This window comes from Typopeltis vanoorti, chromosome 1 (genome assembly GCF_054136105.1).
Source record: "Typopeltis vanoorti isolate ZY-2024b chromosome 1, IOZ_Tvanoo_1.0, whole genome shotgun sequence".
Taxonomy (NCBI): domain Eukaryota; kingdom Metazoa; phylum Arthropoda; class Arachnida; order Uropygi; family Thelyphonidae; genus Typopeltis; species Typopeltis vanoorti.
This window is the reverse complement of record NC_143549.1, coordinates 107426597-107453673: the sequence shown is the minus strand read 5'-3', so window position 1 is coordinate 107453673 and position 27077 is coordinate 107426597. Positions and strand designations below refer to the sequence as shown.

Below are 27077 nucleotides of genomic sequence, written 5' to 3'. Positions count from 1 at the left end.
TGAAAAGATCCAGCAGCAAAATAATTAACATGATAACTGGCTTATAGTCAAAGCTGTATAACTGAGAGGTGACCTCCACATGGCCTTTAAAGGAATGCGGAGAACTGACCATGGCTTCTGACCTAATGTCCAATTCTCACCTTCTCGTGGTGCACTCTGTTGGGTATCTACCTGGATACTGAACGAACGAGGATGGGCTGACAATTTGGAATTTAGCCAACCAAATTGTATTCATACTGGCTTAAACCAATATACAAAATCATGGTACAACATGACAAAATTTCATGCCGGCTGGGATGTCGCGCAGTTAAACAAGGCCCCCGTTGTTTTCACCAGGGAACCAGGGCGAACAGCGAAAAGTCAGCTACTGGAACAAATTTGAAAAACACACCCCAACTCAACATCACCAGAGTTAAAGATCGGTACTATCAACATAAGAAGCCTGAATGGCAGAGAAATGGAGCTAGCTGAGGAAGAGTTTACCAGGTACATTACTTGTACTTGTCAGATCTTACTCGGCATCTAAATGATAGGACTATCCTACAGTTTTTACTATGCTGACTGTTTATGATTTCAGTTATATTCCTGATGTTGATTAAATCAGGTATGATTTAATCAGCATCAATAAATCAACATCAATAACATAAACTGGTTATGAAATGGTGAGGACAGTCAGTTCAGTAGCAGTTCAGTAGTGTCTCTTCAATCAAAGAGATCTCATGACTCTCTGTATGTCTTCAGAAAACCATGAAATGGATTGGTCCAGTGTTTTTGTTGCCTTATCTGCAAAATGATTTGTTGCCTCTTTGCTTCCAGGAATCAAATAAAGTAGTTCACTCACATGGCAGCCTGTATAAAACCATGTTCTCATTTTGTGTGATATTTGGAAATTATGTATCTAGCCTCATAACAGATTAGATCTATGCATTGCTAACAGTCATCAGTAAGCTATTGAAAACAAACAAGCAAACTGTGCATGTGATAGATGTGTCATGTGTATAAGCTGCTCTTAGTATAAATGATTACTTTGTTCAACAAAACCATTAATTGCATTTTTTTTTCAGTGAGTTATAGATATTTATACATATACTAGGGGGGGTTTCCCCCCCTGGCATCTACGACACCCAATCCCCGAGTTCCGGGCTGCAGTAACCGGTAAGACAAAAAACATGACATAAAAATGTTTCAAATTTTAGCTTATCTTTATATATATATATATAAAAATACACTGTTCCACTCTATTTTGATTTCTTAACCTAACATTTCACCATTAATGGGCTTGTTACTAGACTGTAAATTTAAAAAAAAAAAAAAAAAGAATTATTTTGCTTATTAAAATAAAATTATTAAAAGGTTAAATTAAAATATTAAATTCCCCCCCCCCCCAAAAAAAGAAAGAAAGAAACTCTTCTTATAATAATTATTAGAAGAATAAGAAAGAGCATGGAAAATATGGAGGCCTGAATAATAATAATAATAATATATGATATTCATTAAATAAAGTTGATTCTCACTATTGCAAACTTAAGGATTACAATAATAGTTATAGTGAATTTCTTTTACTATTGCATTATATCTATGGAGCTTTAGTCAAGATTTTTCAGTAGTTTGCTATAGCATTATATATTCCTTTACTTCATTTAATGTTTCCTTAATTTTTCCATATGTTAGATGTAAATAAGTGTATTTTCCCTGAAGATATGATTCAAGGACTGAAACTTAGAGAAATTAATGCTATTTGCTTAAAATGGTAGTTATTCTGTAAATTTCAGTTATGCTATATGCTCTTTAATACTAAAAGAAAACATGCCATTGTGTGTATGTAGCCTTACATTAAAGATAAATGTATATATTGCTGTCCAACATTCTTTCAGCATATTATAAATCATTTGATAATATGTTTTCACCTAGCTTTAAGTGAATCTTTTAAATTTAATAATTGGATTATATTTTTGGCAGTTCTATAATGGATAATTTAATAATGCCATTGCAAGAAAAATTAGAAGAGTGGAAAAAAACATCATGCCAGATGGACAAAGATCATGCAAAAGGTATTTAATTTAAAAATATAATTGAGTGCTTAGTATTGATATTAACACTAACCTGGTTTAGACACTATGTTCTGCCCAAAGGAAGGAAAATGAAAATTTCTTCTATGTGAAGAATTGATTACTATGTATAAAATACTAAAATTCCTTAGGTACCTTATCAGTAAAAGCCTGGAACTTTATTAATTTCATTAAAAAATGAAATTGTTTTAAAACATTTTATACTTCACTGTGTCTAATTATATGATTTTATTTACAATTATTCTTATGTCATACCAGTGTTTATTGATGTTGGATAGTTTGCTGAATGAAATGATAATAAAATCAATTTTTTATGTCTCATCTCATTTCCTCCCTAACATGTTACACTTAGGTGGCCTGTCAGAGCTAATAAATTTAGCTAATAGAATTTAATGATATGATAGAGTACTTAATGCTGTTGTCTGCAGTTGCATGTGTTTGTTGACCAGTTTGTCTGTATTGTAGGACAAAAATAACCCTGAGTTTTTAGTAGGGAAGACCCTGCTGCCTCTGTATGAGATCCCCTAGCTTGCCTTTATTTGAAAAGTCCTGATAAAGATTGTTGGGAATCTTTATAAGGACTTTTATGGGAATCCTAGTTGGGAATCAGATTCAGGTTCTTTCCATTCAACAAAGGTTCTCTCATTTTGTTTGTAGATGATTTTGAAGTTATATTTCTTTGTGTATTCAAATTAGTAGCCTAATATTGCACTAAGGGAGGAATATGCAGAACCTCTTTATTAAAACTTAATATTATTATTTTCTTGGATCTAATATTCACTTGTAATTATCATTTTCATTCAGTCAGTTTATTATTTTCTATCGTTTTTACATTCATTCACTAGTGAACAGTAACTTAGTTTTGTTTGTAATATCTCTCTGAAATAAATGTAGTCTGTAAGGTAACATTGGAAGAAGATTGCTGGTATAACTTCTTAAGTTTTAAGTTTCAAGATAAGTTTTATTTTCTGCAATATTGGCAAAAAATTATATGCATTTCAATAAAAATTTATAAATTAGTAATAGTTGAGACTGAATGTGTAGTAATTGTTGAGGTTATTAGTAGGGTTGGTCATGATTTTTTTATAACACAACTTATGGTTAGCAAAGGCAAAATGGCTCTGAGAACAAGAATAATGAGTTGAAGATGGGCAGTGCAAAAACTGAATGTTTTGAGGAGTGTAGATTTTTCAAAGAAGGTTTGTTGTTGGGATTGTAGTATGTATGCATAGGGGAATCTGAAAGGCATGGTTGTTGAGAGTTAAACGAGAAGAGAGAGCGAGAGGGCGTGCACAAAGTGGGATAATTTGATGGACTGCAAAATATTAACTGAGAGTCAAAAATGAGTTGTGAATATTAGATGAAAGATGAAAGGCAATGAGGGATGTAAGACTGGGAATACTAATTGATTGAACTTAATATGGATTTTGCTTGCATAATTTTTTTATTAGCATAGAATTTTCACACCAGTATCAAGGGCATTTTCAGTATGGCTTTCAAATTAGAGAAACCAGAAGATTCAAAAATGAAAACATGTTCTAATAAAATAACTTTATGAAGAGATCGTTAATTAATTTTAAAAAATTATTTCTGGGACTTGTGAAGAACTATTTCCCATAAAAGGGATAATTTCAGCCCATCACTTCTGTTTAGATTCAGATAATGAAGCAAGGTTTCACAACTTTTTTTATATAAGCATTCCACGAGATAACTATTTTTATGGTGAACCTTTAATCTTCTTTCAAAAGGATTCAGTGTTTGCAGGAGATAACATGTTTTGCAAGTCCCATCTGTTCAGGCTCATGGAATTTAATGTAATGTAGATGTTCATCATGCAAGGCTACCAATCTACCTGGTTGGCCAAAACATGATAACCCACAGTGACAAGGAATTTCATATACCCTAGGATAACCCACAGTGACAAGGAATTTGATATACCCTAGGATGGGCCAAAGGTGGAAGATTATCTTTTGCAGAGCTTAGAAAATTAGCAATATTGTTAATAGGATGAAAGGACACTCCTAGGCCAACATATCTTAAGTAGCTTGACTTATGAGATGCCTTTAACCTTCAGAGATGCCTTTAACATAAGCAATGGCAACATGATGGACCACCTCTGTAAGCCATTGCAATGAGAGATGACAGATGACACAGTCTAAGATTAAGGTTCTAATAAAATACTTCTAACAAGAGATTATTAATTAATTGTGTTTGTTCATTAATTTGGCTACCTCTTATTAATTTGGTGAATCTCTTCCATCTACAATAGTAGATGGAAGAGATTCACCGACTTCCAACTTGGCGAAATACCTCACCAACATGATCTCACAACATATAGGAAAAACATCTTCCTTCATAAAAAATAGTAAACATTTCATAGAAAAAGTGAAAGATATATATATTGGTCCAACAGACATCTTAGCAAGTCCAGGCATTATCAGCTTGTTTACAAACGTCCTGAGACAAGAAATTTTGAATCTCCTAGAAGACCTCTTCCCTCCGGACATCTTAAATCTTTTTAAACATTGTATAAACAATACTTTTTTCACCTATCAAGACAGAATCTGGGAACAAAAAGAAGGTTTGGCCGTGGGTTCATCATTATCACCGGTATTAGCAAACCTATTTATGGAAAAATTTGAAAACAATGCTCTTAAGAATTACCATAAAAAACCAAAACTATGGCTACGCTATGTGGATGATATTTTCATCATATTCAATGGAACAACAGATGAACTTATCAATTTCAAAGATTATCTCAACAATTTGCACACCACCATAAAATTCACTTTAGAACAAGAAGAAAATAAAAAACTTCCTTTTCTGGATATTCTATTAGAAGTTAATGAAGAAAGTAAACTCTCCTTCTCAGTATATAGGAAGCCGACAAACACTGGAAGATTTCTAAATGCAACCTCACACCACCATCCTTCACAAAAAATAAGCTTAATTAAAACTCTTCGAGACAGAGCATATAATATCTCCAGCACACAAGAAAGATGTAATGAAGAACTAAAATACTTAACACAAATCCTCCAACAGAATGGATATGAAACAAAAACCATCAAGAGAATTCTTAAAATGCCTCCAACTAACAACACAATAAAACAGGATTACAAAAACGCCATCTCGCTTCCTTATATCAAAAATGTTACAGATAAGCTAGCCAAATTAATGAACAAACACAACATAAAAGTAGCCTTCCTTTCTATGGAAAAAATCTCAAGATTCCTACATCCACCAAAACCACCTCATCATCCTCTTAAAAAACCAGGAGTCTACAAAATCCATTGCTCTTGTGGGATTTGCCATGTAGGACAGACAGGAAGATCTGGAGAAATATGCATGGCTGAACACCAAAAAGACGTACAATACAAAAGAGAACAAAAAACGGGTCGTGTTTTCCATACCACTTCCACTGGACACGATGTACTCTGGCAAAAAACGATGATGTCATACATAGAAAACAACAGTTATATAAGAAAATTTAAAGAAGCTGCTAATATGCTAAAAAACCCAATCCAATGCAATAAAAATCAAGGTTTAATTCTCCATCAAGTGTGGTTAGCTCTAATAAAAAATCTACCTCAATCTGAGCCCGGACTGTATGAACGAGAACAAGAACACGTGACATCGTCCAGTATTGTTCAACATCAATAACGTTTTATATCTGCATTCTGTTATTTGAGTTTATGAATAGCCAGACAGTTATGATTTGTATTTATTAATTCTCTTGTTTAAACTTTAAGTTATACTATTTACCCCTGAAGATGTAAATCCTACGATTTACAAAACTTGTCGGGAACTATTATTTCAGTATTTTGTATAAGTGAATAATAAAAAATGTGGTGTAATCACCGAAATATATCTTTTGAACCAATTAGCCACAGAAGTCTACTCCTGCAAAGAGATTATTAATTAATTTAAAAAAAAAATTTCCAGAACTTGTGAAGAAGAGGCATTTCCCATAAAAGGGATAATTTCGGTCCATCACTTCTTTTTAGATTTGGCCAAATAGGTTGGTGGCTGTGCATTGTGATGAAGACCTAAGCTACATTAAATTCCATGAGCCTGAACAGTTGGAAATTGTAGAACATGTTTCTCCTCCAAACATTGAATGTCTTGGAAAAAGATTAAGGTTCTCCATAAAAGTAATTATCTCATGGAATGCTTATATAAAGAAAGTTGTGAGATTTTGCTACATTGTCTGAATTTAAACAGAAGTGATGGATTGAAGAAGAACCATTTCCCTTTTACGGGAAATAGTATTTTCTTCACAAGTTCCAGAAATAATTTTTCCAAATTAATTAGTTATCTCTTGTTAAAGTTATTTTATTAGATTCTTAATGTATTTGGATTGTGTCAGTCTATATCATGCACATGTAGTTCACGTGTTTTCATTGTTGAATCTGCCAGTTTCTCTGCTAGTTGTTTTAATTTGAAAGTCATACTAAGGATGCCCTTGATACTGGGATGCTAATTAAAAAATTACGTAAAATCTGTATTGAATTTGATTAATTATCATTGCTTACATTCCAGGTTGTTAAGTTATTACTGGGAATGGTATTAGCCAGAATGATGAACAGAGAATATGAGTGTGAGAATATAATTGTGAACCTGAACCATGTAACATATAGAAGAAACCGAAAGAGCAAAAGTTAGCAGGATTATAGGGGTTACTTAAGGGTCAGAGCCAGATAACTGGCTTTGACATCCATCTCGCCTTTCAGGAATGCAGAGAACCGACTTTGGCTTCTGACCTAATATCCATTCCTCACGATCACATAGTGCACTCCGTTAGTAGGTATCTACTTGGTACTGAACGAATGAGGATGGGCTGGCAATTTGGGAATTAGTTGATCAAATTGCATTCTTTACTGGCTTGAACCATAAATGCATATAATGGTGCGACGTGATGAGATTTTATATTGGCTGAGGTGTTGCCTGATTAAACAAGGCCATTGCTATTTTCATCAGAGAAACAGATGAACAGTGAAAAGTCAGCTACTGGAACAAGCTCCAACTCAACATCTAGATGAAGAATAAACCCAACATCAGAAGAACTGAAGATAGGAACAATCAATATAAGGAGTATTAATGGAAAGGAAATCAAACTTGCTGAAGAATTGGAAAAGGATAATGTGGACATAATTGGCATTACTGAGACAAAGAAGACAAAAACAGATGAGATCTTACTAAATAATAAGTAATGTTATTTTCAGGGAATAATTATCAAGGAAAGGAAGGAATAGAGATAGCATTCAACACCAAGCAAACACAAAGATAAACTTCTTGATTAGAAGGCAGTTTCAAGTAGAGTTATGTTGGCAAACACTTCAAAATGGGGAAATGGGCAATGAAACTTATATGTTCCTATGGTCCTAAAGAAGGTTTCTTCTAAGGAAGAAGTGGAGAAATTCTTTGAGTCATTAGAACAGGCAGCTCACAAAGAAAATGTCCTTGTTAGAGATCTGAACAGCAGAGTAGGAAATGAATCCCACCAGGCATATAGGAACATTTTGGGAAAATTTGGAGAAAGGGCAAAGCTAATAATAATGGTAAATATTTACTGGACTTCTGCTCAGGATACATACTAGTCATTACTAACACCATGTTTCAACATAAAGATGTGCACAAATTCACATTAAGAGAATTCACAAGAAATAAGAAAAACTCCATTTCCTGAGGTCTTGATAGTGATATCATCATGCTGGTTCATGATACAAGAGTGTACAGAGGATTTGAAATTGGAAGTGACCATTACTTAGTACTAAGCAGAATAAAAATAAATATCACATTGAAAAGAATGGTATTTAAGAAAGTTTTAAAAAGAATTAAAGTTGAACAGCTTTTATAGGTAAATTGTAGATTCGACTATACAAACATTATTTGAAGAAAAAAATGAAACAAATCGAAAACAAGAACCAAGCCTTGGAGTCTAAGTGGCAAACTCTGAAAAAGACATTGATTGATTCAGCTAGGGAGGTTTGAAGTTGTCTGCAAGGGCAGTAAAATAAGAGCACCTTGGTGGACACAAGAAGTTAAAGAAGTAGTCATGCAAAAGAAGAAACCATACCAAAGGTTCCTAGCAAATTAGTCACCAGATGCTCTAAAAGAATACAGAGAAAAATGTAAGAGAGCTAGGATATGTATAAAAGTAGCTTAACAAAAGTCTTGGGAAGACTTTGGTAAGAGTATGGAAAATAAATATCAGGAAGGTGGCAAAATGTTCTGGAGGCTATTGAAGAAGCTTAGAAATGGAGGAAAGAGTACTGTAAAAGGAATCAAAGATGATAATGGTGACATGAAACTGAAGATAAGGACATTCTAGATGTGTGGAATAATTACTTTGAAAGACTGCTAAATAAACCAAGCAGTGACAGAACCGTACTAGAAAATTTTCAAGAGAAATTTATTGAAGAAAAAAATGAAACAAATTGAAAACAAGAACCAAGCCTTGGAGTCTAAGTGGCAAACTCTGAAAAAGATATTGATTGATTCAGCTAGGGAAGTATGTGGTAAAGTTGTCTGCAAGGCTAGAAAAATAAGAACACCATGGTGGACACAAGAAGTTAAAGAAGTAGTCATGGAAAAGAAGAAACCATACCAAAAGTTCCTAGCAAATTAGTCACCAGATGCAAAGAGGAGTACATATCAGTACTAGAAAAAAAGTCATCAAAAACTTGAAATGTGGAAAGGCAGCTGGAGTAGATGATATTCAACCAGAAATACTTAAGTATGGAGGTATAAAAGTTTTGCAGTGGCCTTGGCAGAAGATTGAGTTCATGATGATTGGAGCAGAGCATGCATAGTACCCATCTATAAAAATGGGAATAAAGCTGAATGTGAGAATTTTTCTCTACTAAGTGTTCCAGGTAAGATTTATCTAAGCATAATTGAAAAGAGATTGAGAAAGATTCTGGAAGAGAAATTTGGAGAAGAGCAAGCTGGGTTCAGGCCGATAGAGGTTGCAAGGATCAGATTTTTACTTTAAGATAAATAGTTGAGAAACTGTGGGAATATGACAAGGATCTGTACTTAAGTTTTGTAGATCTGGAAAGTAATATGACAAGGTGCCTAGAGAAAACTTTTTCAAAACACTATAATTATATGGGGTGAATGGAACGTTATACAGAACAGTCTATATTTAAGTTATCAGTCAGTAGTTAGCATTGAAGGAAATATATGAAGATGGTTTGATGTAAAATCAGGGGTAAGACAAGGATGAGACATCTCCACTCCTATTCATCACCTGTAATGGATCACATTATGAAAGAAAGTGGCATTAGGCCTGATATTAGAATTGGAGATGTCAAATTTAGCACTTTGCTTTATGCGGAGGATGTTGTACTCATAAACACGTCCAGTGTAAGTCTCCAAGATTCTCTAATTAAATTTATTAATAGCTATAACAAATTTGACATGAAAATCAGCTATTTCAGCTATTTAGGCATAGTTTTTTAGTGAAGATGGCAGGTTAAATCTGGAAATAGACAACAGAATAAACAAAGCTGGTATGGTGGTTAGCCATCTGAATAAATATATATAGAATAAGAGATAAATTATCCAAAACACCAAACTAGCAGTACACAAGACAGTGTTCAAACCAGTTTTAAGTTATCGATCTGAGAGTTGGGTTAGAAATAAAGCACTTGATGAAAGTCTAGAGAACAACACAGATATAATGATTCTGAGAGAAATTACGGGAGTGAACCGATGGCAGAATCATATTAAAAATGATGATATTAGAAGGGAACTTGACATTATATGCATTCAATAATGTGTCAGCAGAGCTCATCTAAGGTGGTATGGCCACTTTTCCTGCCATTTTTGATGCCAAGATGGCAGGAAAAAAACCCAGAGGAAGACCAAGGTCTAGGTGGATTGATTTGGATAGAAGTGCATTAGAAGCACAAAATGTTAGATATGGCAATATTGGAGTGCTCACAAGTAATAGATTGATTTGAAGGAAAATTGTTGATAGGAGATTAATAGTAATGTAAACTTAATTATTAAAATACCTCACCTTACTTACGAGACTTTCATAGTTTCTACATTTGGCTTTGAAATAATGCTGGATCTAATATCCACTTTGTTTATGTAATGTAATGTTGTCATAGTAACCTGAACTTCTCTTGAGGGTACATATCAGGAAATTGATGATGATGATGATGGGGACTAGAAGAGAATATGACTGAAGGAGCAAAAGTTGGCTTGATTACAGAACAGAATAAAGCATGACTGACAGAGCAAAAGTGATAGTAGGAATGAAAGATTGCCAATACTGACTGTGATTGCTGATATGAAGGAGAGCATGATTACTGGAATGCAAGATGCAAGAGTTGAAGAGTGAGATGATTAAGTTGAGAAATCAGATGCATATGCAAAATGAAATTAGGCATTTGGTGGATACAAATGGAAGAGTATAGAGGAATAAAATGAATAATAGTGGGAAAATTAGGTAAAAAATTATCCAAGAGTGGCACTGCATGGTGATTCTATTATTATAAGCGTGGTGGATGAGGGGATACACAAGGTCTGTTTTCCAGGAAGGGGAATGAACAGGGTGACTAATGCTTTGGTTATGAGAAGTAAACATTTGAGGTAGTTAGTGGTGTGGTCGTTGGAATGATTAATTTGATTAAACATAAGGAGAATATGAGGCAGATATTAGTAGATTATTCAGGAGAGTGAAAGACAATAATGTGGTAGGAAGGACGGGTAGTGGGTGTGTTTACCACATGTGATAAATGAAGATAAGTGACAAGCAGAAATGATGAGTGGTATTATAAATTAAAGACACCAAGAAATTATATTCTTGGTTTTTTCCTTTATCCAAGTGTAAGCTGATGACTTCACATCTATACTAAGGCAAGTGATGTTAAGTGATGTGAAGGTTTAGATCGGTTTTGACCTTTATTGAGGTCTCATTAGCCTCTATATACAAGTAGCCCAGTTGTGAAGTTACTTCACACACAAACTTTGTTTGCTTACACTTGGATAAAGGATGAAACCAAGAATATTATTTATTGGCATCTTTAATTTATAGTATAACCAAGTGAAAAAAACTTTCAACATCTATCCCCAATTCAAAGTACAGTTGATCCTTGAACAGTGTGGGGGTTAGGGGGTCCCCCCCACTGCACAGTCGAAAATCTGCATATAACTTTTGACTCCTCAAAAACATAACTACCGTTGACTGGAAGCCTTTCCGATAACATAAATAGTCAATTAACACATATTTTGTATGTTATATGTATTATATACTATACTATTACAATAAAGTAAGCTAGAGAAAAGAAAATGTTATTTTATTTTATTTATTCATATGATGATATAATGGCCATGGCCGTGAGGCCCCTTTTACGGAGAAGTATGGCACCATCTCAATCCCCCCCCCCCCCCCCCATTTTATCTGGGCTTGGCACCAGCATAGCTGACGAAGCAGGCCTATGGCTGGGTCTTAAGTATTCCTGACTGTGACCCGTGTGTTCATGAGGTCGGTTTGCCTGCTTGTGGGAGGAAAAACTCCAGATAAAATGGGGAGAAAAACCCTGCTGTTCGCGCCCAAGACTGGCTAACTTGGCTATGTCTGAGAAAGATCCTTAAGCTCACATCAGCGACGAGAATCAAACCTAGGACACTCCTTTCCCAGACATATGGTTGCGAAGCGCATAACCACTAGGCTAAACACGCAGACTCAAGAAAATGTTATTAAGAAAATCATAAGGAAAAGAAAATACATTTACAGCACCATACTGTATTGATCGATACCATAAATTTATATCGTCTGTTTACAAGATGAATCATCTGTTTGTCAGTACCTACATCAATATTAATATTATTATTATTATACGGGCATCTCCATAGAACCAGGAGACTCATCGTGGGAGACCCAAACTATCCACACAATATACCACATACCTCTCCTTGAACTCATTGACAGATGAAGCATTCAGAACTGAGTTAGGTAATGCATTCCATTCATTCACCATTCTCAAAGCAAAAAAATCTAGTTTTCACACCCTTGTTAACCACACTCGTACTTAATTTCCACAGATGATCTCTTGTTCTTCCACCACTATCCCACTGTTGAAATATTTCCCCTGCATCAATCTTATAAAAACCTTTTAATAACTTAAATGTTTCTATCATATCTCCTCTTTCTCCACCTATCAACCAACTTCTGTAATCCACAGACTCTCAATGTATCAATGTAGGAAGCAATCCTTATTCCATTCACCAACTTGGTCACTCACTTCTGAATATTTTCTACCACTTCCTCATCTCCAAGGAATCCAGGCAACCATACCTGAGCACAGTAATCCAGATGCAGATGTATCAATCACTATCATCTCTTTTACATCTTACCCTCTCTTTATCGCTAAAGTTACTATTGTTCCACCAGACAAGCACTCTTCATGCATTCTATTCTCCATACCCTTAATCATTGAATCACCATTATATTGTCTTATATGATACAAAATGTTGTAGATATTATACATATTATTAACACTAGACGTCAAAAATGAAAAGATAATGTGAAAAAGAAATTCATATTTATTTACAGGTATAACAAAGAAGCAGCAATATGATTGCTTTATGGTAGTCTAGCCTATACAGTAATGAATGAATCGTTCTAAAATTTTTACTTTAAGCTATTTAAGTAATTAATTATTTAATAATAGTTAATTTTATGCAGGTATGATTTAATACTGCATGTTTACGTTTGTTTACATTTCTCTTGACTGCGAATGCCCCCCCCCCCCCTGTATGGTCTGTAAGTGTTTGTGTGAGTAAGTTTTGATGAATTTTAACTTTTCATAATAGATTTGTATATATTTTATGGTAGTGAATGATAATGATAAAATAGACTAATATCTACATATTTTTTTTGCATTCATGACATACCTAACATTTTCTTAATTTTTTCAATATTTCTAGGCTGTGCAGTTCATCTGCAAGTTTTTTCAAATTGTTGCAAAGCTCCAAAAAATTTCCAATATATTTATTGAAAAAATACCGCATATAAGTGGACTCGCACAGCTCAAACCCATGTTGTTTAACAGGCAACTGTATTTTAGTAATAAGGTGTGACACCTTTTAACTATTTGTATATGGAAATATGACTTTTGCATTACTTCACCCTTGGTACCATTGCTGGGTTTAGCTCACCCCGATGAGACCTCAACAAAGGTTGAAACTGGTCTGGGTAGTGGCTCTTCCAATAATGCATAGCATTATACATGTCTGTAAGGATATACAGGGTGTTCGGGATAAATTTGACAGTTTCGTAAGGAAAAAGAAAATCTTCTTTGTATCTATTAAATTTAATGAATTGACAAAAAAACATTACAGGCAGAGTTAATTACAATACTATCAACAAGATTTACTCAAAATAACCACCATTAGCATCGATCACAGCTTTAATTCTGCTTCGGAACCTCGAACAAGCTGATGCTACAGTCTCCCTGGGAAGGGCCGCAAAAACTGTTTTAATTTTATCCATTAACTGGGCTTTTGTATTACTGGAAGTGCGATTGGTGTCTTTTTCAACTGCGCCCCATACAAAATAATCCATGGGGTTAAGGTCTGGGGAGTTTGGAGGCCAAACATTTGGACTGGTGAAGTCGTAGAAATTTTCAGACAACCATTTTTGACTTTTCCCAGAGGTGTGGCAAGGGGCCGAATCCTGCTGCCATACATACGGGCTACCCTTGTTATCCAGGGCTTGACTACAGTTAGCAACTCCACGAACAAAGCCCGAATTCCAATTCCAGGGTTCTTCAACACCTGTTCCTGCAGATTTGCGAGGAATTCTGCTGTACGAACGCAATCAGATCGTCTGCTAGGGATCTTTCTTCTTGCTACATCCTCGTAGTCACCATTGCAAGTCTCTAGTTCATGCCTGATTGTTTTTACTGTATTCAGGGAGCATTGGGCAGCAGTCGTAATATCCTTATTTTGATGGCGGGCACGAATCATCATGATACAAGTTATTCTCTTCCATGATTCAGGTGGGTTCCAGCTATCCATCCTTTCTGACATCTTGTATATGAATGAAGAAGGGTCCAAACTTTTAAATGAAGAGAAGTGTGTGTTAATACATGTAACTTACGGAAAAATATAATTAATTATAAATATGTCAAATTTATCCCGAACACCCTGTATATATATATATTGCATTATGGTATACTAAGGCAATTATTTTCTTATACTTGGGTAAAGGATGAAATCAAGAATATAATTTCTTATCATCTTTAATTTATAGCAAATTATTTCCTTTAACAAAACCATGTTCTTCTCTAAAATGAAAGAGTTGAAAGAGTTTGAGAACAGGAACCAAACCTTGGAGATTCAGTGGCAAGCCTTGAAGAAAACCCTGATTGATTCAGCCAGAGAGGCATGTGGTGAGGTTGTCTGCAAGGATAGAAAAATCAGAACTCCATGGTGGACACAGAAAGTTAAAGAGGCAGTGAAGGAAAAGAAAAAAGCATATCAAACGTTCCTGGCAAATAAGTCAGCTTGTGCTCTTAGAGAATACAGAGACAAATGTAAGAAAGCGAAACACTGTGTAAAACTAGCTAAACAAAAGTCATGGGAGGACTTTGACAAGAACATAGAAAATAAATATTAAGAAGGTGGCAAAATATTCTGGAGGTTGTTGAAGAAGCTTAGAAATGGAGGAAAGAGTGCTGTAAAAGGAATTAGAGATGATAAAGGTGACATGAAAATGGGAGAAAAAGATATCCTTGAAGTATGGAGTAATTACTTCGAAAAATTGCTAAATGAAACAAGCACAGTGGTAAAAAACACTCAACAGGCAAACAGTCAGAATACATGTCCATACTTGAAGTAGAAAAAGCCATCAAAGGCTTGAAATTGGAAAGACAGCAGGAGTAGATGATATTCGACCAGAAATGCTGAAGTATGGTGGTATAAAAAGTCTTACAGTGGCTGCACTGCATAATTCAGAAGGCCTGGACAGAGGAACGAATTCCCAATGATTGGCATAGAGCTCTCATAGTATCCATATATAAAAAGGGAAATGAAACTGAATTACAGAGGTATTTCCCTACTGAGTGTTCCTGGTAAGATTTATGCAAGTATACTTGAGAAACGGTTGAGAAGAATTGTGGAAGGAAAGCTTGGTGAAGAACAAACTGGATTCAGGCCAAATAGAGGCTGTCAGGATCAGATCTTAACTTTACGACAAATAGTTGAGAAATCATGGAAATATAACGAAGATCTGTATTTAAGTTTTGTCGATCTGGAAAAGGCATATGACAAGGTGCCAAGAGAGAAGCTATTCAAGACACTACAGTTATATGGTGTTAATGGGGCATTATATCAAGCAATACTTAGTCTTTATTTGAGTTGTAAGTCAGCAGTTAGAATCAAAGGAAGTACAGGAAGATGGTTTAATGTTAAATCTGGTGTGAGACAAGGATGTACATTATCCCTTCTGTTATTCATTATCTATATGGATCATATTATGAAGAAAAGTGGTATTAAACATAATATCAAAATTGGAGATGTTAATGTCAGCTCTTTGCATTATGCAGACGATGTTATACTTCTAAATAAATCTGCTACAAGTTTGCAAGATTCCCTGACTAAATTGAATAACTGTTGTAATAGATATGGTGTGAAGGTCAGCAATAAAAAGATAAAGTCAATGAAAATAGGTAGAATCATTGAAAATATCAAGTGTGTTGTGAACGGAGAACCTGTGGAACAAGTAAAACATTTCAGCTACTTAGGCACGATTTTTAGTGAGGATGCTAAATTAAATATAGCAATGGACAACAGAATCAACAAAGCTGGTATGGTAGGAAGTCAATTGAATAAATTTATATGGAATAAGAGAGAAATTAGTTAGAACACTAAATTAGCTGTATACAAGACAGTGTTCAAACCAGTTTTAACTTATGGATCTGAGAGCTGGGTCAGAAGTAAAACACTTGACCAAAGACTAGAGACCACAGATATGAGAGTCCTGAGAAAGATTATAGACTTGAACAGATGGCATCAATGGCAATATCATATTAAAAACGAGGATATTAGGAAAGAACTTGACATTGTCAGCATCCAGGAATGCGTCAGCAGAGCTAATCTCAGGTGGTATTGTCACTTAAACCAAATGGACAAGGAAAGATTAGCAAAACAAGTGTTCTCTGCCAGGTTGGCAGGAAAACGACCCAGAAGAAGACCAAGATGTAGGTGGATTGATACGGTACTTAGATGATAGAAATATAAGATCTGATAATGTTGGAGTCTTGATAAATAACAGACTGATTTGGAGGAAAATTGTAGATAGGAAGTTAGTAATGATGTAAATTTTTCATGTAGTACTATCATATCCTGTACACTCCCTTGAGGGTACATGGCAGGAATTTGATGATGATGCTCTTCTCTATAGAGGATTGAGGCACTATCTACTCATCTATGGATGCACATCTTAATTAGCCTCTCTCCAGAGATACTAATTAGCCTGTAGTCGGTTGCTCTGTCCTAGATCCACCCTTGTATAACTGAATTATTTTGATTTCCTTCCACTCATTAGGAATGGCACTTGTGGTGAGATTCAAGTTGAACAACCAAATCAGATTCTCTTGCACATTCTGTTATACCCTTGCAGATATCCCAACCATTTCCATTGCTGTGTTCTAACCCAGCTGTTGTTTTAGCTTTGATATCTCCAACTCCTAAACCTCTAGTTTCTTTTATCTGGTTCCATTTTGACATCCTGATGATTAATGGGTCTGCCCAGGATGTATACTTTTGTAAAGTGATCACTTAATACCTTTGCTGTTTCTAAAGCATCTGACCCCTTTCTTAACTTCCACATTCACAAATTTGTTCTATTGTAATTCTACCTTTTACTTGATGTATAGTAAAAAAATTGTGCAGGTTGGTTTTAAGGCTTACTGCTTTTCGATAGTCAGATTTTGCCTTCCTTGCAATTGCTGACATTTCCTGACCTGTTTTTATATTTTCTTGGGCATCATTTTCTCATAGTATTTGATCCACAAAATTTCCATTTATGTTGCTTTTACTTCTGTATTATTCTTATAACTCTAGAGTCACAGTCAGATATATAGCTTCTTTCAGGCATCCTTTGACCATTTTGTACTTCTGATTCCTCTACCTTGCAGTTTTTCAAGTCTAGGTTCAGCTTCATGTTATTTTCTCATTCTGTCAAAGTCATCTGCCTGATAGAGCCATACATTTATCCTTTTTTTAATTCAAAATTCACATCATTTGTTGTTTTCCAGTTTAAAACTACATAACTAACTGCTTCCTCCAGTTAGAAGTAAAACAGTTAAATTCATTTTTATACAGATTTTCAGATGCCTATCACTAGATCCAGTATTCTTGTACTCCATTAGTCCCATACATCATATGCTGCTTAGGGTAGTTATCCCTTGTAAATTCTCCTTTCCTTTCCATGTCTTTCAGGCCTTGTTTCCTTTCCAGTCTATATCACCCATAATCATAGTTCTACTTGTATTCATAAGGCATATTTCTATGCAATTCACTGCCATCTTCGGATAGCATTCTGCTCCAAGCCATGTTTGGATTCCAGAGATGAAGACAAATTGAAAAGACAATCTTCTGGGGGATAGCCAGGTAAATTCTATTATCACAGTATTTAGGGGGGTTACACCAGAAGTCTAAAAACACTGATGGAAACTGATGTTCTGACCACCACTATGAAACACGTTGAACTTTGGCGAAATAGGGTCAGTTTGCAGCAATCAGAGCCTTTGTCTACATGTTTGGTAGACCTATTAGCAGCACTGTCTAGGAGTGAAGTAATCTAGGCATGGATTGAGGTGCAGCAACCTATTCTTGGAGGAAATGTCCTGTGTTGGTAATAAACATCACTAGATGATAGATGAATTTCATTGCCTGGTGTAATACTACAACTTTGCTTTTTGTTGCTTGAAGTGGCCAAAAACCATGTTTGGATTCCAGAGCAAAATCCCAGTTACTTTTTCTCTCATTTCTTCTAGTATGCAATATGAGTGTTGTTTTCAGAATTATGTCAGACCTGTTAGAGTGAACCACCATTTCTTCTTTTCAAGGATATACAGATAAATAGCACACTGGACCAAATCTAATGGTAATGAAGGCTTCAACTTCAGCTAGTAAACTATCTTACTGCCACTATTTTGCCAGCTGTGTGTGTGTCGGGGGGAGGCATACAGTTAGTAGTAGTATGTGACAGGCACTGTAGAGCCAATAGTTTGGTGAGAAGTGAAATTTTCCATGTGTGTATCTTATTACTCATTACTGTATATTCCATGCCCTTCAATTTTCTCAGTTGAGAAAATTATGACAAACAGTATTTGAAAGTAGCATTTTTGCATATATTTGCTCTGATATACCATGCCAGAAAGTGTCCAGTTTAGAATGTTTTTTATCTTCTATGACCAAAAATGTCCTTGCTTTTCATCAGATTCATTTGTTTTCTCTCTTGCTCTCCTAATGACACAGCTATTCTGAACTTTTGGATTTTTTTTAAATGTTAATTTCTCCAGGTCAATTTTCTTAAAAGTTATCTGCTTTAGAGATTTTAATGTTCACAACATCAGCTAGCTTTCCTTTTCCACCCACCGAGATTAAGCAGGTGGAGATGCTGAGATATTTGCTGTCACCAGTGATCTTACATAAATTGTGAATATGCTTACCAGAAAATTCCAAATAACCTTAACCACTCTCCAAACACTCTAGATCTCTTTCTCATTATGACCCCTTGTCAGCATACGGTGGATGTTGGTTGTCTTCTAGGCAAATTCAGACCACAACCTAGTGTTAATTTTTTTCTCCCATGGAACAACACATATGCTGTCCTTCTCATTCAGGTGTTATCTGGTATTATAAGAAAGCTAAGTGGGATGATCTTTGTGTCTTCTATTTCTCACTTCTTTTGCTGAATTATTATTTTCATTCCTCTGATCTAAACATTTGTACTGCATGTATCATTGAAACAATTGTTATTGGTATAGAAACATTTATTTCCACAGGAAAAAAAAAAATATAAATGGCTTTCATCTAAATCTCCATCTTCCTTTTCTGCTTATGCCAAATATTAAAATAGCTACAACCAAACTATCAGCACAATCAAAGCTTAATCTTGAAAGGGTTAAAGCAGAAAACTTTATGCATCATGTCCAAATTGCCAAAGCTAATAGCCATAACATTCACTTGTATATTGTATCATTGCATAAAAAAACAGTCTCTTGGTTGCCCACTTTTTCTTTAATTCTCATATAAATGATTTTGGTAAGTGCCTGCCTACCATTCCAAACATACTTCTACAACATTCATTGTTTCCCTTTGGTTTTTTGACAGACAGAGATCATCAAAATTTCTTGTATAGTGAGACCTGTGGAGTTTCCCTAATTAAACATTCACATGTGTGCCACAGTAAAAAATTTGTAAAATAGTATTGCTTTTTTACTGTGGCACACATGCTAATGTTTAATAGAGATTATCAAAATCTTGTCCAAACTGGGTATCATAAAAAGTCTTCTGGTCCTGATGACATTTCTCTAGTTGATTGAAGGTTTGTTTATCAATGGTTGATTCCTGTTCTGTATCACTTTTTATTCTCTCTCCAATTCTAAAGTTGTATATCCTGCAGCCTGGAAATAGCTCATATTCAATCCATTCATTTCTAAGAAGGCAGCAAAATTTTCCCATCTAATTACTGTTCAGTTTCTCTTCTTGGGATTACCTTAACCTCAAATCTCTCTCTCTTGGCATAAATATATTACAAAGATTGCCTTCTCAGTAATCTAAAACATAGGTCTTCTCTTTCATTGGATTTATTACTTTACCTCTGAAATGCTATTAACTTGATACAAATCACAAATCTGTCCAACCATTGAATACTTTTTTCTCATTTGGTGTGGTTCCTCTAAGAGTCTTCCACAAATATTTCAGTATAAAAGAGGTTGATTAATAAACCATTTCTTATTAATCCCACCCCTTTCTGTCTTTCACACAGATATTCAGTTTCTGCTATTTGCATTTTTGACAAATATTTTTATGGCCTGTTCTTCAGAATTGTCATCACTAATTCCCTTCTTCTTCATGTAGCTTCCTCAATGAGAGGGTACAGCACCATGTTCTTCCAGTTCTCTCTTTTGGTGGCTTTCCTTTTGTTTCTGCATAGCCATGTGATCCTGTCCATGATCTTATATCTTCAAGCCATGTCCTTTGTTTTTTGTCTCTTGATTCTTTTCCCATAATTTTTCCTTCTAAAACTGTTAGTATCCTCTGTCCTGCTGAACCTCTCAGTACATGTTCCACCAATCTCATATTTCTCTGGATCATTTCCTGTAATAAAGATCTCTGTGTTTTCATTCTCTGTAGGACATCTGTATTTGTCACATGTTCTGTCCATGAGATTTTTAGAGCACTCTCCTATAGCACCATATTTCAAAGGCCATTATCTGTTGTCTTACTCTCTTCTTGAATATCCAGGTCTCACTTCCATATGTGAAAACTGGCCAAACTAATGTTCTTATCATTTTTTTCTTTGTCTCGATACCCACAGAACTTCTGAGCAGATCTTTATTTTTCTGTTGTATGTTCAATTTTTATATTGTTTATGAATATATCTGGCTCAGATCTGTTTTCTTTTGAGATTTTCATAAATTTGGTCTTTTTTTTGCATTTATATCTAATCCAAATTCTTTACCTTCTTCAATTATTAGCTGCAGTAATTTGATTAATTTATTTTGGTTTTCTGCTATTAGGATGGTATCATCAGCATATGTAAGATTGTTGTATTTTATACCATTGATACTAATTCCTATTTTTTTTTTGTTTTTCAATCTTTTTCATCACTGTCTCACTATAGATGTTAAATAGATTTGGTGAAAGGATACAACCTTGTCTAACTCCTCTTTTTATTTTCACTACGGAAGCCTCAGAGTTAAACAGCTGCATTTTCTGTTTGGTGTAAATCATTTTGATAATCTTAAGTACATGATCTTCTGTGTCTAATTTATCTGATATATTGAACATTTTATTATGTTTTACTTGGTCAAAGGCCTTCTGAAAGTCTGTGAAGCATATGTAAATGTTCCTATTTCTTTCTATTAGTATATTTAGTTCCAGGATCGCATTAATGGTTCCCATTCCTCTTTGGGAAACATGGGAAAAATGTGACAAATTTAAAATTTGCAGATGACGTTGCATTACTTGCAAGCACAGAAGAAAATCTACAGCGAATTTCTGATAAAATAAAGGAGGAGTGTCTAAAATCCGGATTAAACATAATAGACAAAACAAAAATTATGCAAATAGGAAAAAGAAGCACCAATCTGAAAATTGAAATTGATAGTAAGAATCTAGAGCATGTAGAAAACTTCACCTACCTTGGAGGAGTTACTGAGTACAATGGTGAAATTATAAAAGATATAAACAGACGAATCAGTCAAGCATCCCAAACTTTTGGACGACTGAATAAAATATGGAAGTCAAGAGACATCAAACAAGTAAGAAAAGTAAGAATCTATGAAATAATGGTTTTCCCAATACCCCCTTTTGGTCCATTTAAGTTACTAATGCTAAGAATTCATTACCTTTATTCCTGATTCTTCCAGCATCAGTGAATATGCAAGGTAACCAACCATAAGGCTAATGCATATTCAGATAACTCATAAAACCTGGCTTGTTCAAATTTACAGCCTGAGTTGATTCATCATCCAAATTTCCCATGCTGCTACCACAGTCATTGTCCACACGGTTAGCCGAGTGGCTGTGTGCTCTCAGGCATAGCATAGAAAGGTTTCAGAAGAAGATTCCTCTCCTGAAACCTTTCTGTTGTTCACTCATTTCACCTATTAAGGCTCTTTCAATTTGTTTGTTAACGATGGTTAAAATAATTTTAGATGCATGGGATATTAGGCTCACAGTTCTGTAATCTTCACAATTTTGTGCATTATTTTTCTTTGGAATTGGTATGCAGATAGATGTTGTAAAAACTTCAGGTAATTCTATTGTTTTATAGATGCTCTGAATGGATTCCACTAAATAGTTATTATTCCCTTACTCTCTTTTAAATCTTTTAAAATGTGCAAAGCAGCTATTTAACACTCCTTCATAGTTTACTGCCAACTCACAGAACAAATTTTTATTCATTATCATTTATTTTGTCTGCTGATGTTTTTTTACAAATTAAATGTTCACTAGCTGTTTTCTTCTTACCTTCTACCTTTCCGAGGTGGTAATGTACTGCAGGTTGAACAAGCTCTTGTGGATGGGATTACAAAAAAAAAAGTGCAACTAAGTATTTTGTTCTTCTGACATCTGCCTAACACCAAAGAGCCTTGGTGCAGTCATTAACAATGCTCTCCCACTCTTTCTGCCCTGTCCATTCTCTCAGAATGCACTGTATCCGTCATATTCTATTCCTGTAAAGATGTCCTCTTCTGTTAGCCAAGTCTGAATACAATAATTTTTGGTCCATTTAAGTTACTAATGCTAAGAATTCATCACCTTTATTCGTGATTCTTCCGGCATCAGTGAATATGCAAGGTAACCAACCATAAGGCTAACGCATATTCAGATAACTCATAAAACCTGGCTTGTTCAAATTTACAGCCTGAGTTGATTCATCATCCAAATTTCCCATGCTACTACCACAGTCATTGTCCGCACGGTTAGCCGAGTGGCTGTGTGCTTAGCAACCATATGCCTGGGAAACGAGTGTCCTGGGTTCGATTCCTGTCGCCGATGTGAGGAGCTTAAGGATCTTTCTCAGGCATAGCCAAGTTAGCCAGTCTTGGGCGTGGACAGCAGGGTTTTTCCTCCCGCAAGCAGGAAAACCGGCCCTGTGAACACACATGGATTATAATGAGGAATACTTAAGACCCAGCGATAGGCCTGATTTGTCAGCTATGCCAGTTCCTAGTCCGGATAAAATAGGGAGGATTGAGATGGTGCCATATCTCCTGTAAAAGGGGCCTCATGGCCATTATATCACCATACGCTATAATAATAACCACAGTCATTGTTTTTCTTGTCTTACAAAAATAGTCCTGCTGTTCTCAGGACACTATACCTTTCTCTCACACTTTCTTTGTCATACTAGTTTTAATCTCTCATTTTATTGCATGTGTCTAAGCTTTCAGTCAGATCCATTCAAGAGTAATGCTTCTTCTTCTTTTCAGCCATTTTCTGTCCACTGCTGGACGAAGGCTTTCTCTGTTCTTGGCAATGGTTGACCAATTTTTCCCAACAAAATTTGACCGTTCATCACTCCACCTTATTTTAGGACATCCTTGGCCTTGTTTCCCTTCTTTTGGAATCCAGTTCATTAGTATGGTGGTCCATCGCTCATCTTCTCTTCTGGATAGATGTCCGACCATTTTCATTTTAGTCGCTCATGGTGAAGAATGATGTCAGTAATGTGAGTCTGGTTTCTTATCCGGGTGTTTCGCTTCTTATCTTTTAATGTGATGCCTAGCATGAACCTCTCCTTTTTCCTTGAGGAGTTGTTAGTTTATTTGACAGTGCTTTTGTTAGCGACCAAGTTTCACAACCATATGTGATGACTAGAAGTATACACTGGTTAAATGTCTTCCTTTTTAAACAGCGTGGGACATCATTGTTTCAAAAAATACTTTTCAATTTTCTCAATGCACCCCAGGCAAGTCGAACTCTCCTATTTATTTCTTTTTGGAGTCCACAGTTTAGATCAATGAGATGACCTAAGTATGTATGTGAAGAGACTCTTTCCAAGAAATTGTTTTCTATTATATACAAATCTGTCTCAGCTCACTGATGTCATACCTTGGCAACAGGTGCAGGATTGTGACTCTCTTGCTTTCCTCATCCAGCAAATCTTTCATATTTTCCCTCCAACCATATTTATCTCCTTTAGTTATTTGTTCTGTCTAATATTATCATCTCTTCCACTTGTTCTACCTGTACCTGCTTAGATATAGCTTTAGTCATGTCGTGAATCTTCACTCCCAGATGTGCTTTCATTATTTGCTTGATTGCATAATCACCATACATCACTATGCTCTTTTACTCCTTCCTTTATTTCTTTTCTCATATTTTGTTTCCTTTCCTAGTTTTCCTGAAACTTAATAAGTTTTTTTTGTTTTCAACTTTTCCAACTCTCATTTTGAATACTGACACACTTTCTGAAGCCATAAAATTTGCATCATCATGCTGCATTCTTCTGTTTTTCTTTTACTGATTCAATATTACTAGTTACATGTTATTACTTGTATTTTTGGCCATTTTTCTCACTCTCTCATTCCCATCTGTGTTATCCGATGCATTTTTGAATCAGTTATCTTTAACATCTATCACTTCACTCTCTTTTCACTTTTGACATTCACTCTCAAAACAGTATGCTTCTTCATACTATTTTGTTACTCTGACTTTCAAACCACAAGCATTTCATCCCTCAGTAATGAGTTAATTTCATGCAGTTAAGCCACGTAAAACACTTTATGATGAACTCTGTAAACAAAGACATCTTTGGCAGCATTGTTTTATTATGCATTGGTATTGTGTGATGCTTATTATCATACATATTTACTAAATATTTACTAAATGTCTACATCTAAAAACTAACTCAGCCTGTATCTAAAGCTAAACAAGACCTATCATAGGTTAGAAATAAGCACTATTGCTAAATAATCTTATCTTTACAGAGTGCTCTTGATCTTCTACATACAACTAATTATATAAATTATTACAGAATTTTCTCTTTTTTTATCTAGCAAAAAAATTATTGGCGTTATTTTAAAAAGGTATAATAATTCAGTGTTCTTATATAAAACATAAATTATTCTTGTAGAATTTAAGAGAGTGAAACAAGAAATAAAGAAAAAGTCATCTGATACTTTAAGACTCCAGAAAAAAGTACGAAAAGGTAAGAGAAATTTTATTCTGATTGTAGTAAAGAAAAATGCTAATTCTTTAAATAAAAGAAAGCTGCTCATTATGCAATTTACAACTTTCAAGAGTTATCATGCTGTTAATGAGGCTGGAATGCAGTTGGCATCATCAGCTGCTAAAAATATTCATTATAATTTAAACAAAAAAAATTATGTTGGTTCAAAACCTTAAAATTAATTTAACACTAAAAGAAGAAAAGAAACATCTTAATTAAAAAAAAGATAAATAAAATAAAATAAGATTCTCTTAACATTAAAATCATCATCATTGTCATTATGTAAGTGTAATACAATTAACTTTTTCAAACTCTCCTTGCTGCTTTATTTTCACTTTATATATATATATATATATATATATATAATTTAAATTAAGAAATAGCAGGCAACTCTTTAGGGTATATGGTTTCAAATTAAGATTAATCAAAACTGTGACACTTATAAATTATGTTTTATTGAAAATCTTTCTCTCATTATTTTTATACTAGTGAACATGGGATACTTAAGGGTCAAAGCTGTATAACTGGGAGGAGACATATACGTAACCTTTTAAGGAATGTGGAGAACTGACTGGAGTTTCTGGCCTAATGTCCAGTCCTCACCTTCTTGTGGTGCACCCTATTAATATCCTACCTGGATACTGAATGAATGAGGATGGGCTGGCAATTTGGGATTTAGCCAAACAAATTGTATTCTTACTGGCCTAAACCACAATGTAAAATGCTGGTACAACATGACAGAATTTCATGCTGGCTGGGGGTGTCACCTGGTTAAACAAAGTCCCTGTTGTTTTCATCAGGGAACCAGGGCGAACAGTTAATCTCAGAACACATCCCAACTCAACATCAGCAGAGTTCAAGATTGGTAATATCAGCATATAAGATATGCTTTAAGAAGCATCAATGTAAAAGAAATGGAACTAGCAGAAGAAATGGATAAGTACCAGATCGACATAGTAGGGATGACTGAAACAAAGAAGACAAAAACAGGTGAGATCTTTCTAAGCAACAAATACAAGATGCGATATTCAATCAATAGCAATCAGGGAAAAGTAGGAGTAGCCATAGTATTCAACACTAAATATGAGGATAATCTTGAATGGCAGGCCATATCAAGTAGAGTAATGTGGGCAAATATCAAAATAGGGAACTGGACAATGAGACTTATTTGAGCTTATGGTCCCACAGAAGGTTCTACCAAGTCAAACAAATGGAAGAAATGGAGAAATTTTTTGTGGCATTAGAGAAGATAGCTGGCTCAATGAAAAAGGAAACGTTGGTTCTTGTTGGAGATCTTAACAGTAGAGTAGGAAATGATTACATATAGAAATATTTTGGGAAAATTTGAAGAAAAGCGCAAAACTAATAATAAACTTAATAATAATTTATTTATAAACGTTGTACTGCAGCATTTTATAACATAATTACAGAAATATTATTAGTTTTTACTACTCTTAAGAATGGCATCGAAAACTTGTCACAACAAGGCAGTGTCTAAAGCTCAAGTTGTTACTACTGAGGAGAGCATTTGTCCTTATAAACAAAAGTACTGCTGCACTAATGATGATAATTTATCTTAGGATAAGTTGACATTAGAAATATCTTGATAAAAAGAAATTATTAGAAAATCGACCAGGGAATTGGAAAAGGTGGAAAAATATTTGACTGAAAGTGGTGGTGGAAGGCAGTAGATGCCATTGGTGTAGATGATGAAGGCAGTTGCAGTGGGTGGAGATGGAGAGTTGTAAAGTAGGTGCCTTCCCTCGATGAGTCTTTGCACTTCCTGGAGGTGTTAAGTAATAATAATAAACTTAGACAGGATAAGAAAAAGAATCAGAACAAGAACAGGCAGGAAAGTACTGAACTTGGTAATCATAATATTAATAACAACAAGGTTAAAATGTAAGAAAAAAGAGGTGATGTGGTATGGTGACTTAATTTAAGTAGTGACAAATATAGTATGAGAGAGGATATGAAAAGTCTGTTGGAACAAGTGAGAAAGAATTGTAGGATTGCTACCCAGATATGACAGTACTGAAATAAGAAGGATGGCGATGATAGCAAATGATTTC

The 27077-nt window shown here is 34.8% G+C and overlaps 1 protein-coding gene across 1 annotated transcript in view; it reads left to right on the top strand.

Moving 5' to 3' along the window:
- Positions 1-27077, top strand: part of LOC150110297 (uncharacterized) — a 270355-nt gene that overhangs the window by 63471 nt on the left and 179807 nt on the right. The window contains exons 5-6 of the mRNA XM_090395533.1: positions 1960-2051; positions 24910-24984. Of these exons, the coding sequence (XP_090251659.1) occupies positions 1960-2051; positions 24910-24984 (167 nt within the window). The remainder of the gene's footprint in view (positions 1-1959; positions 2052-24909; positions 24985-27077) is intronic.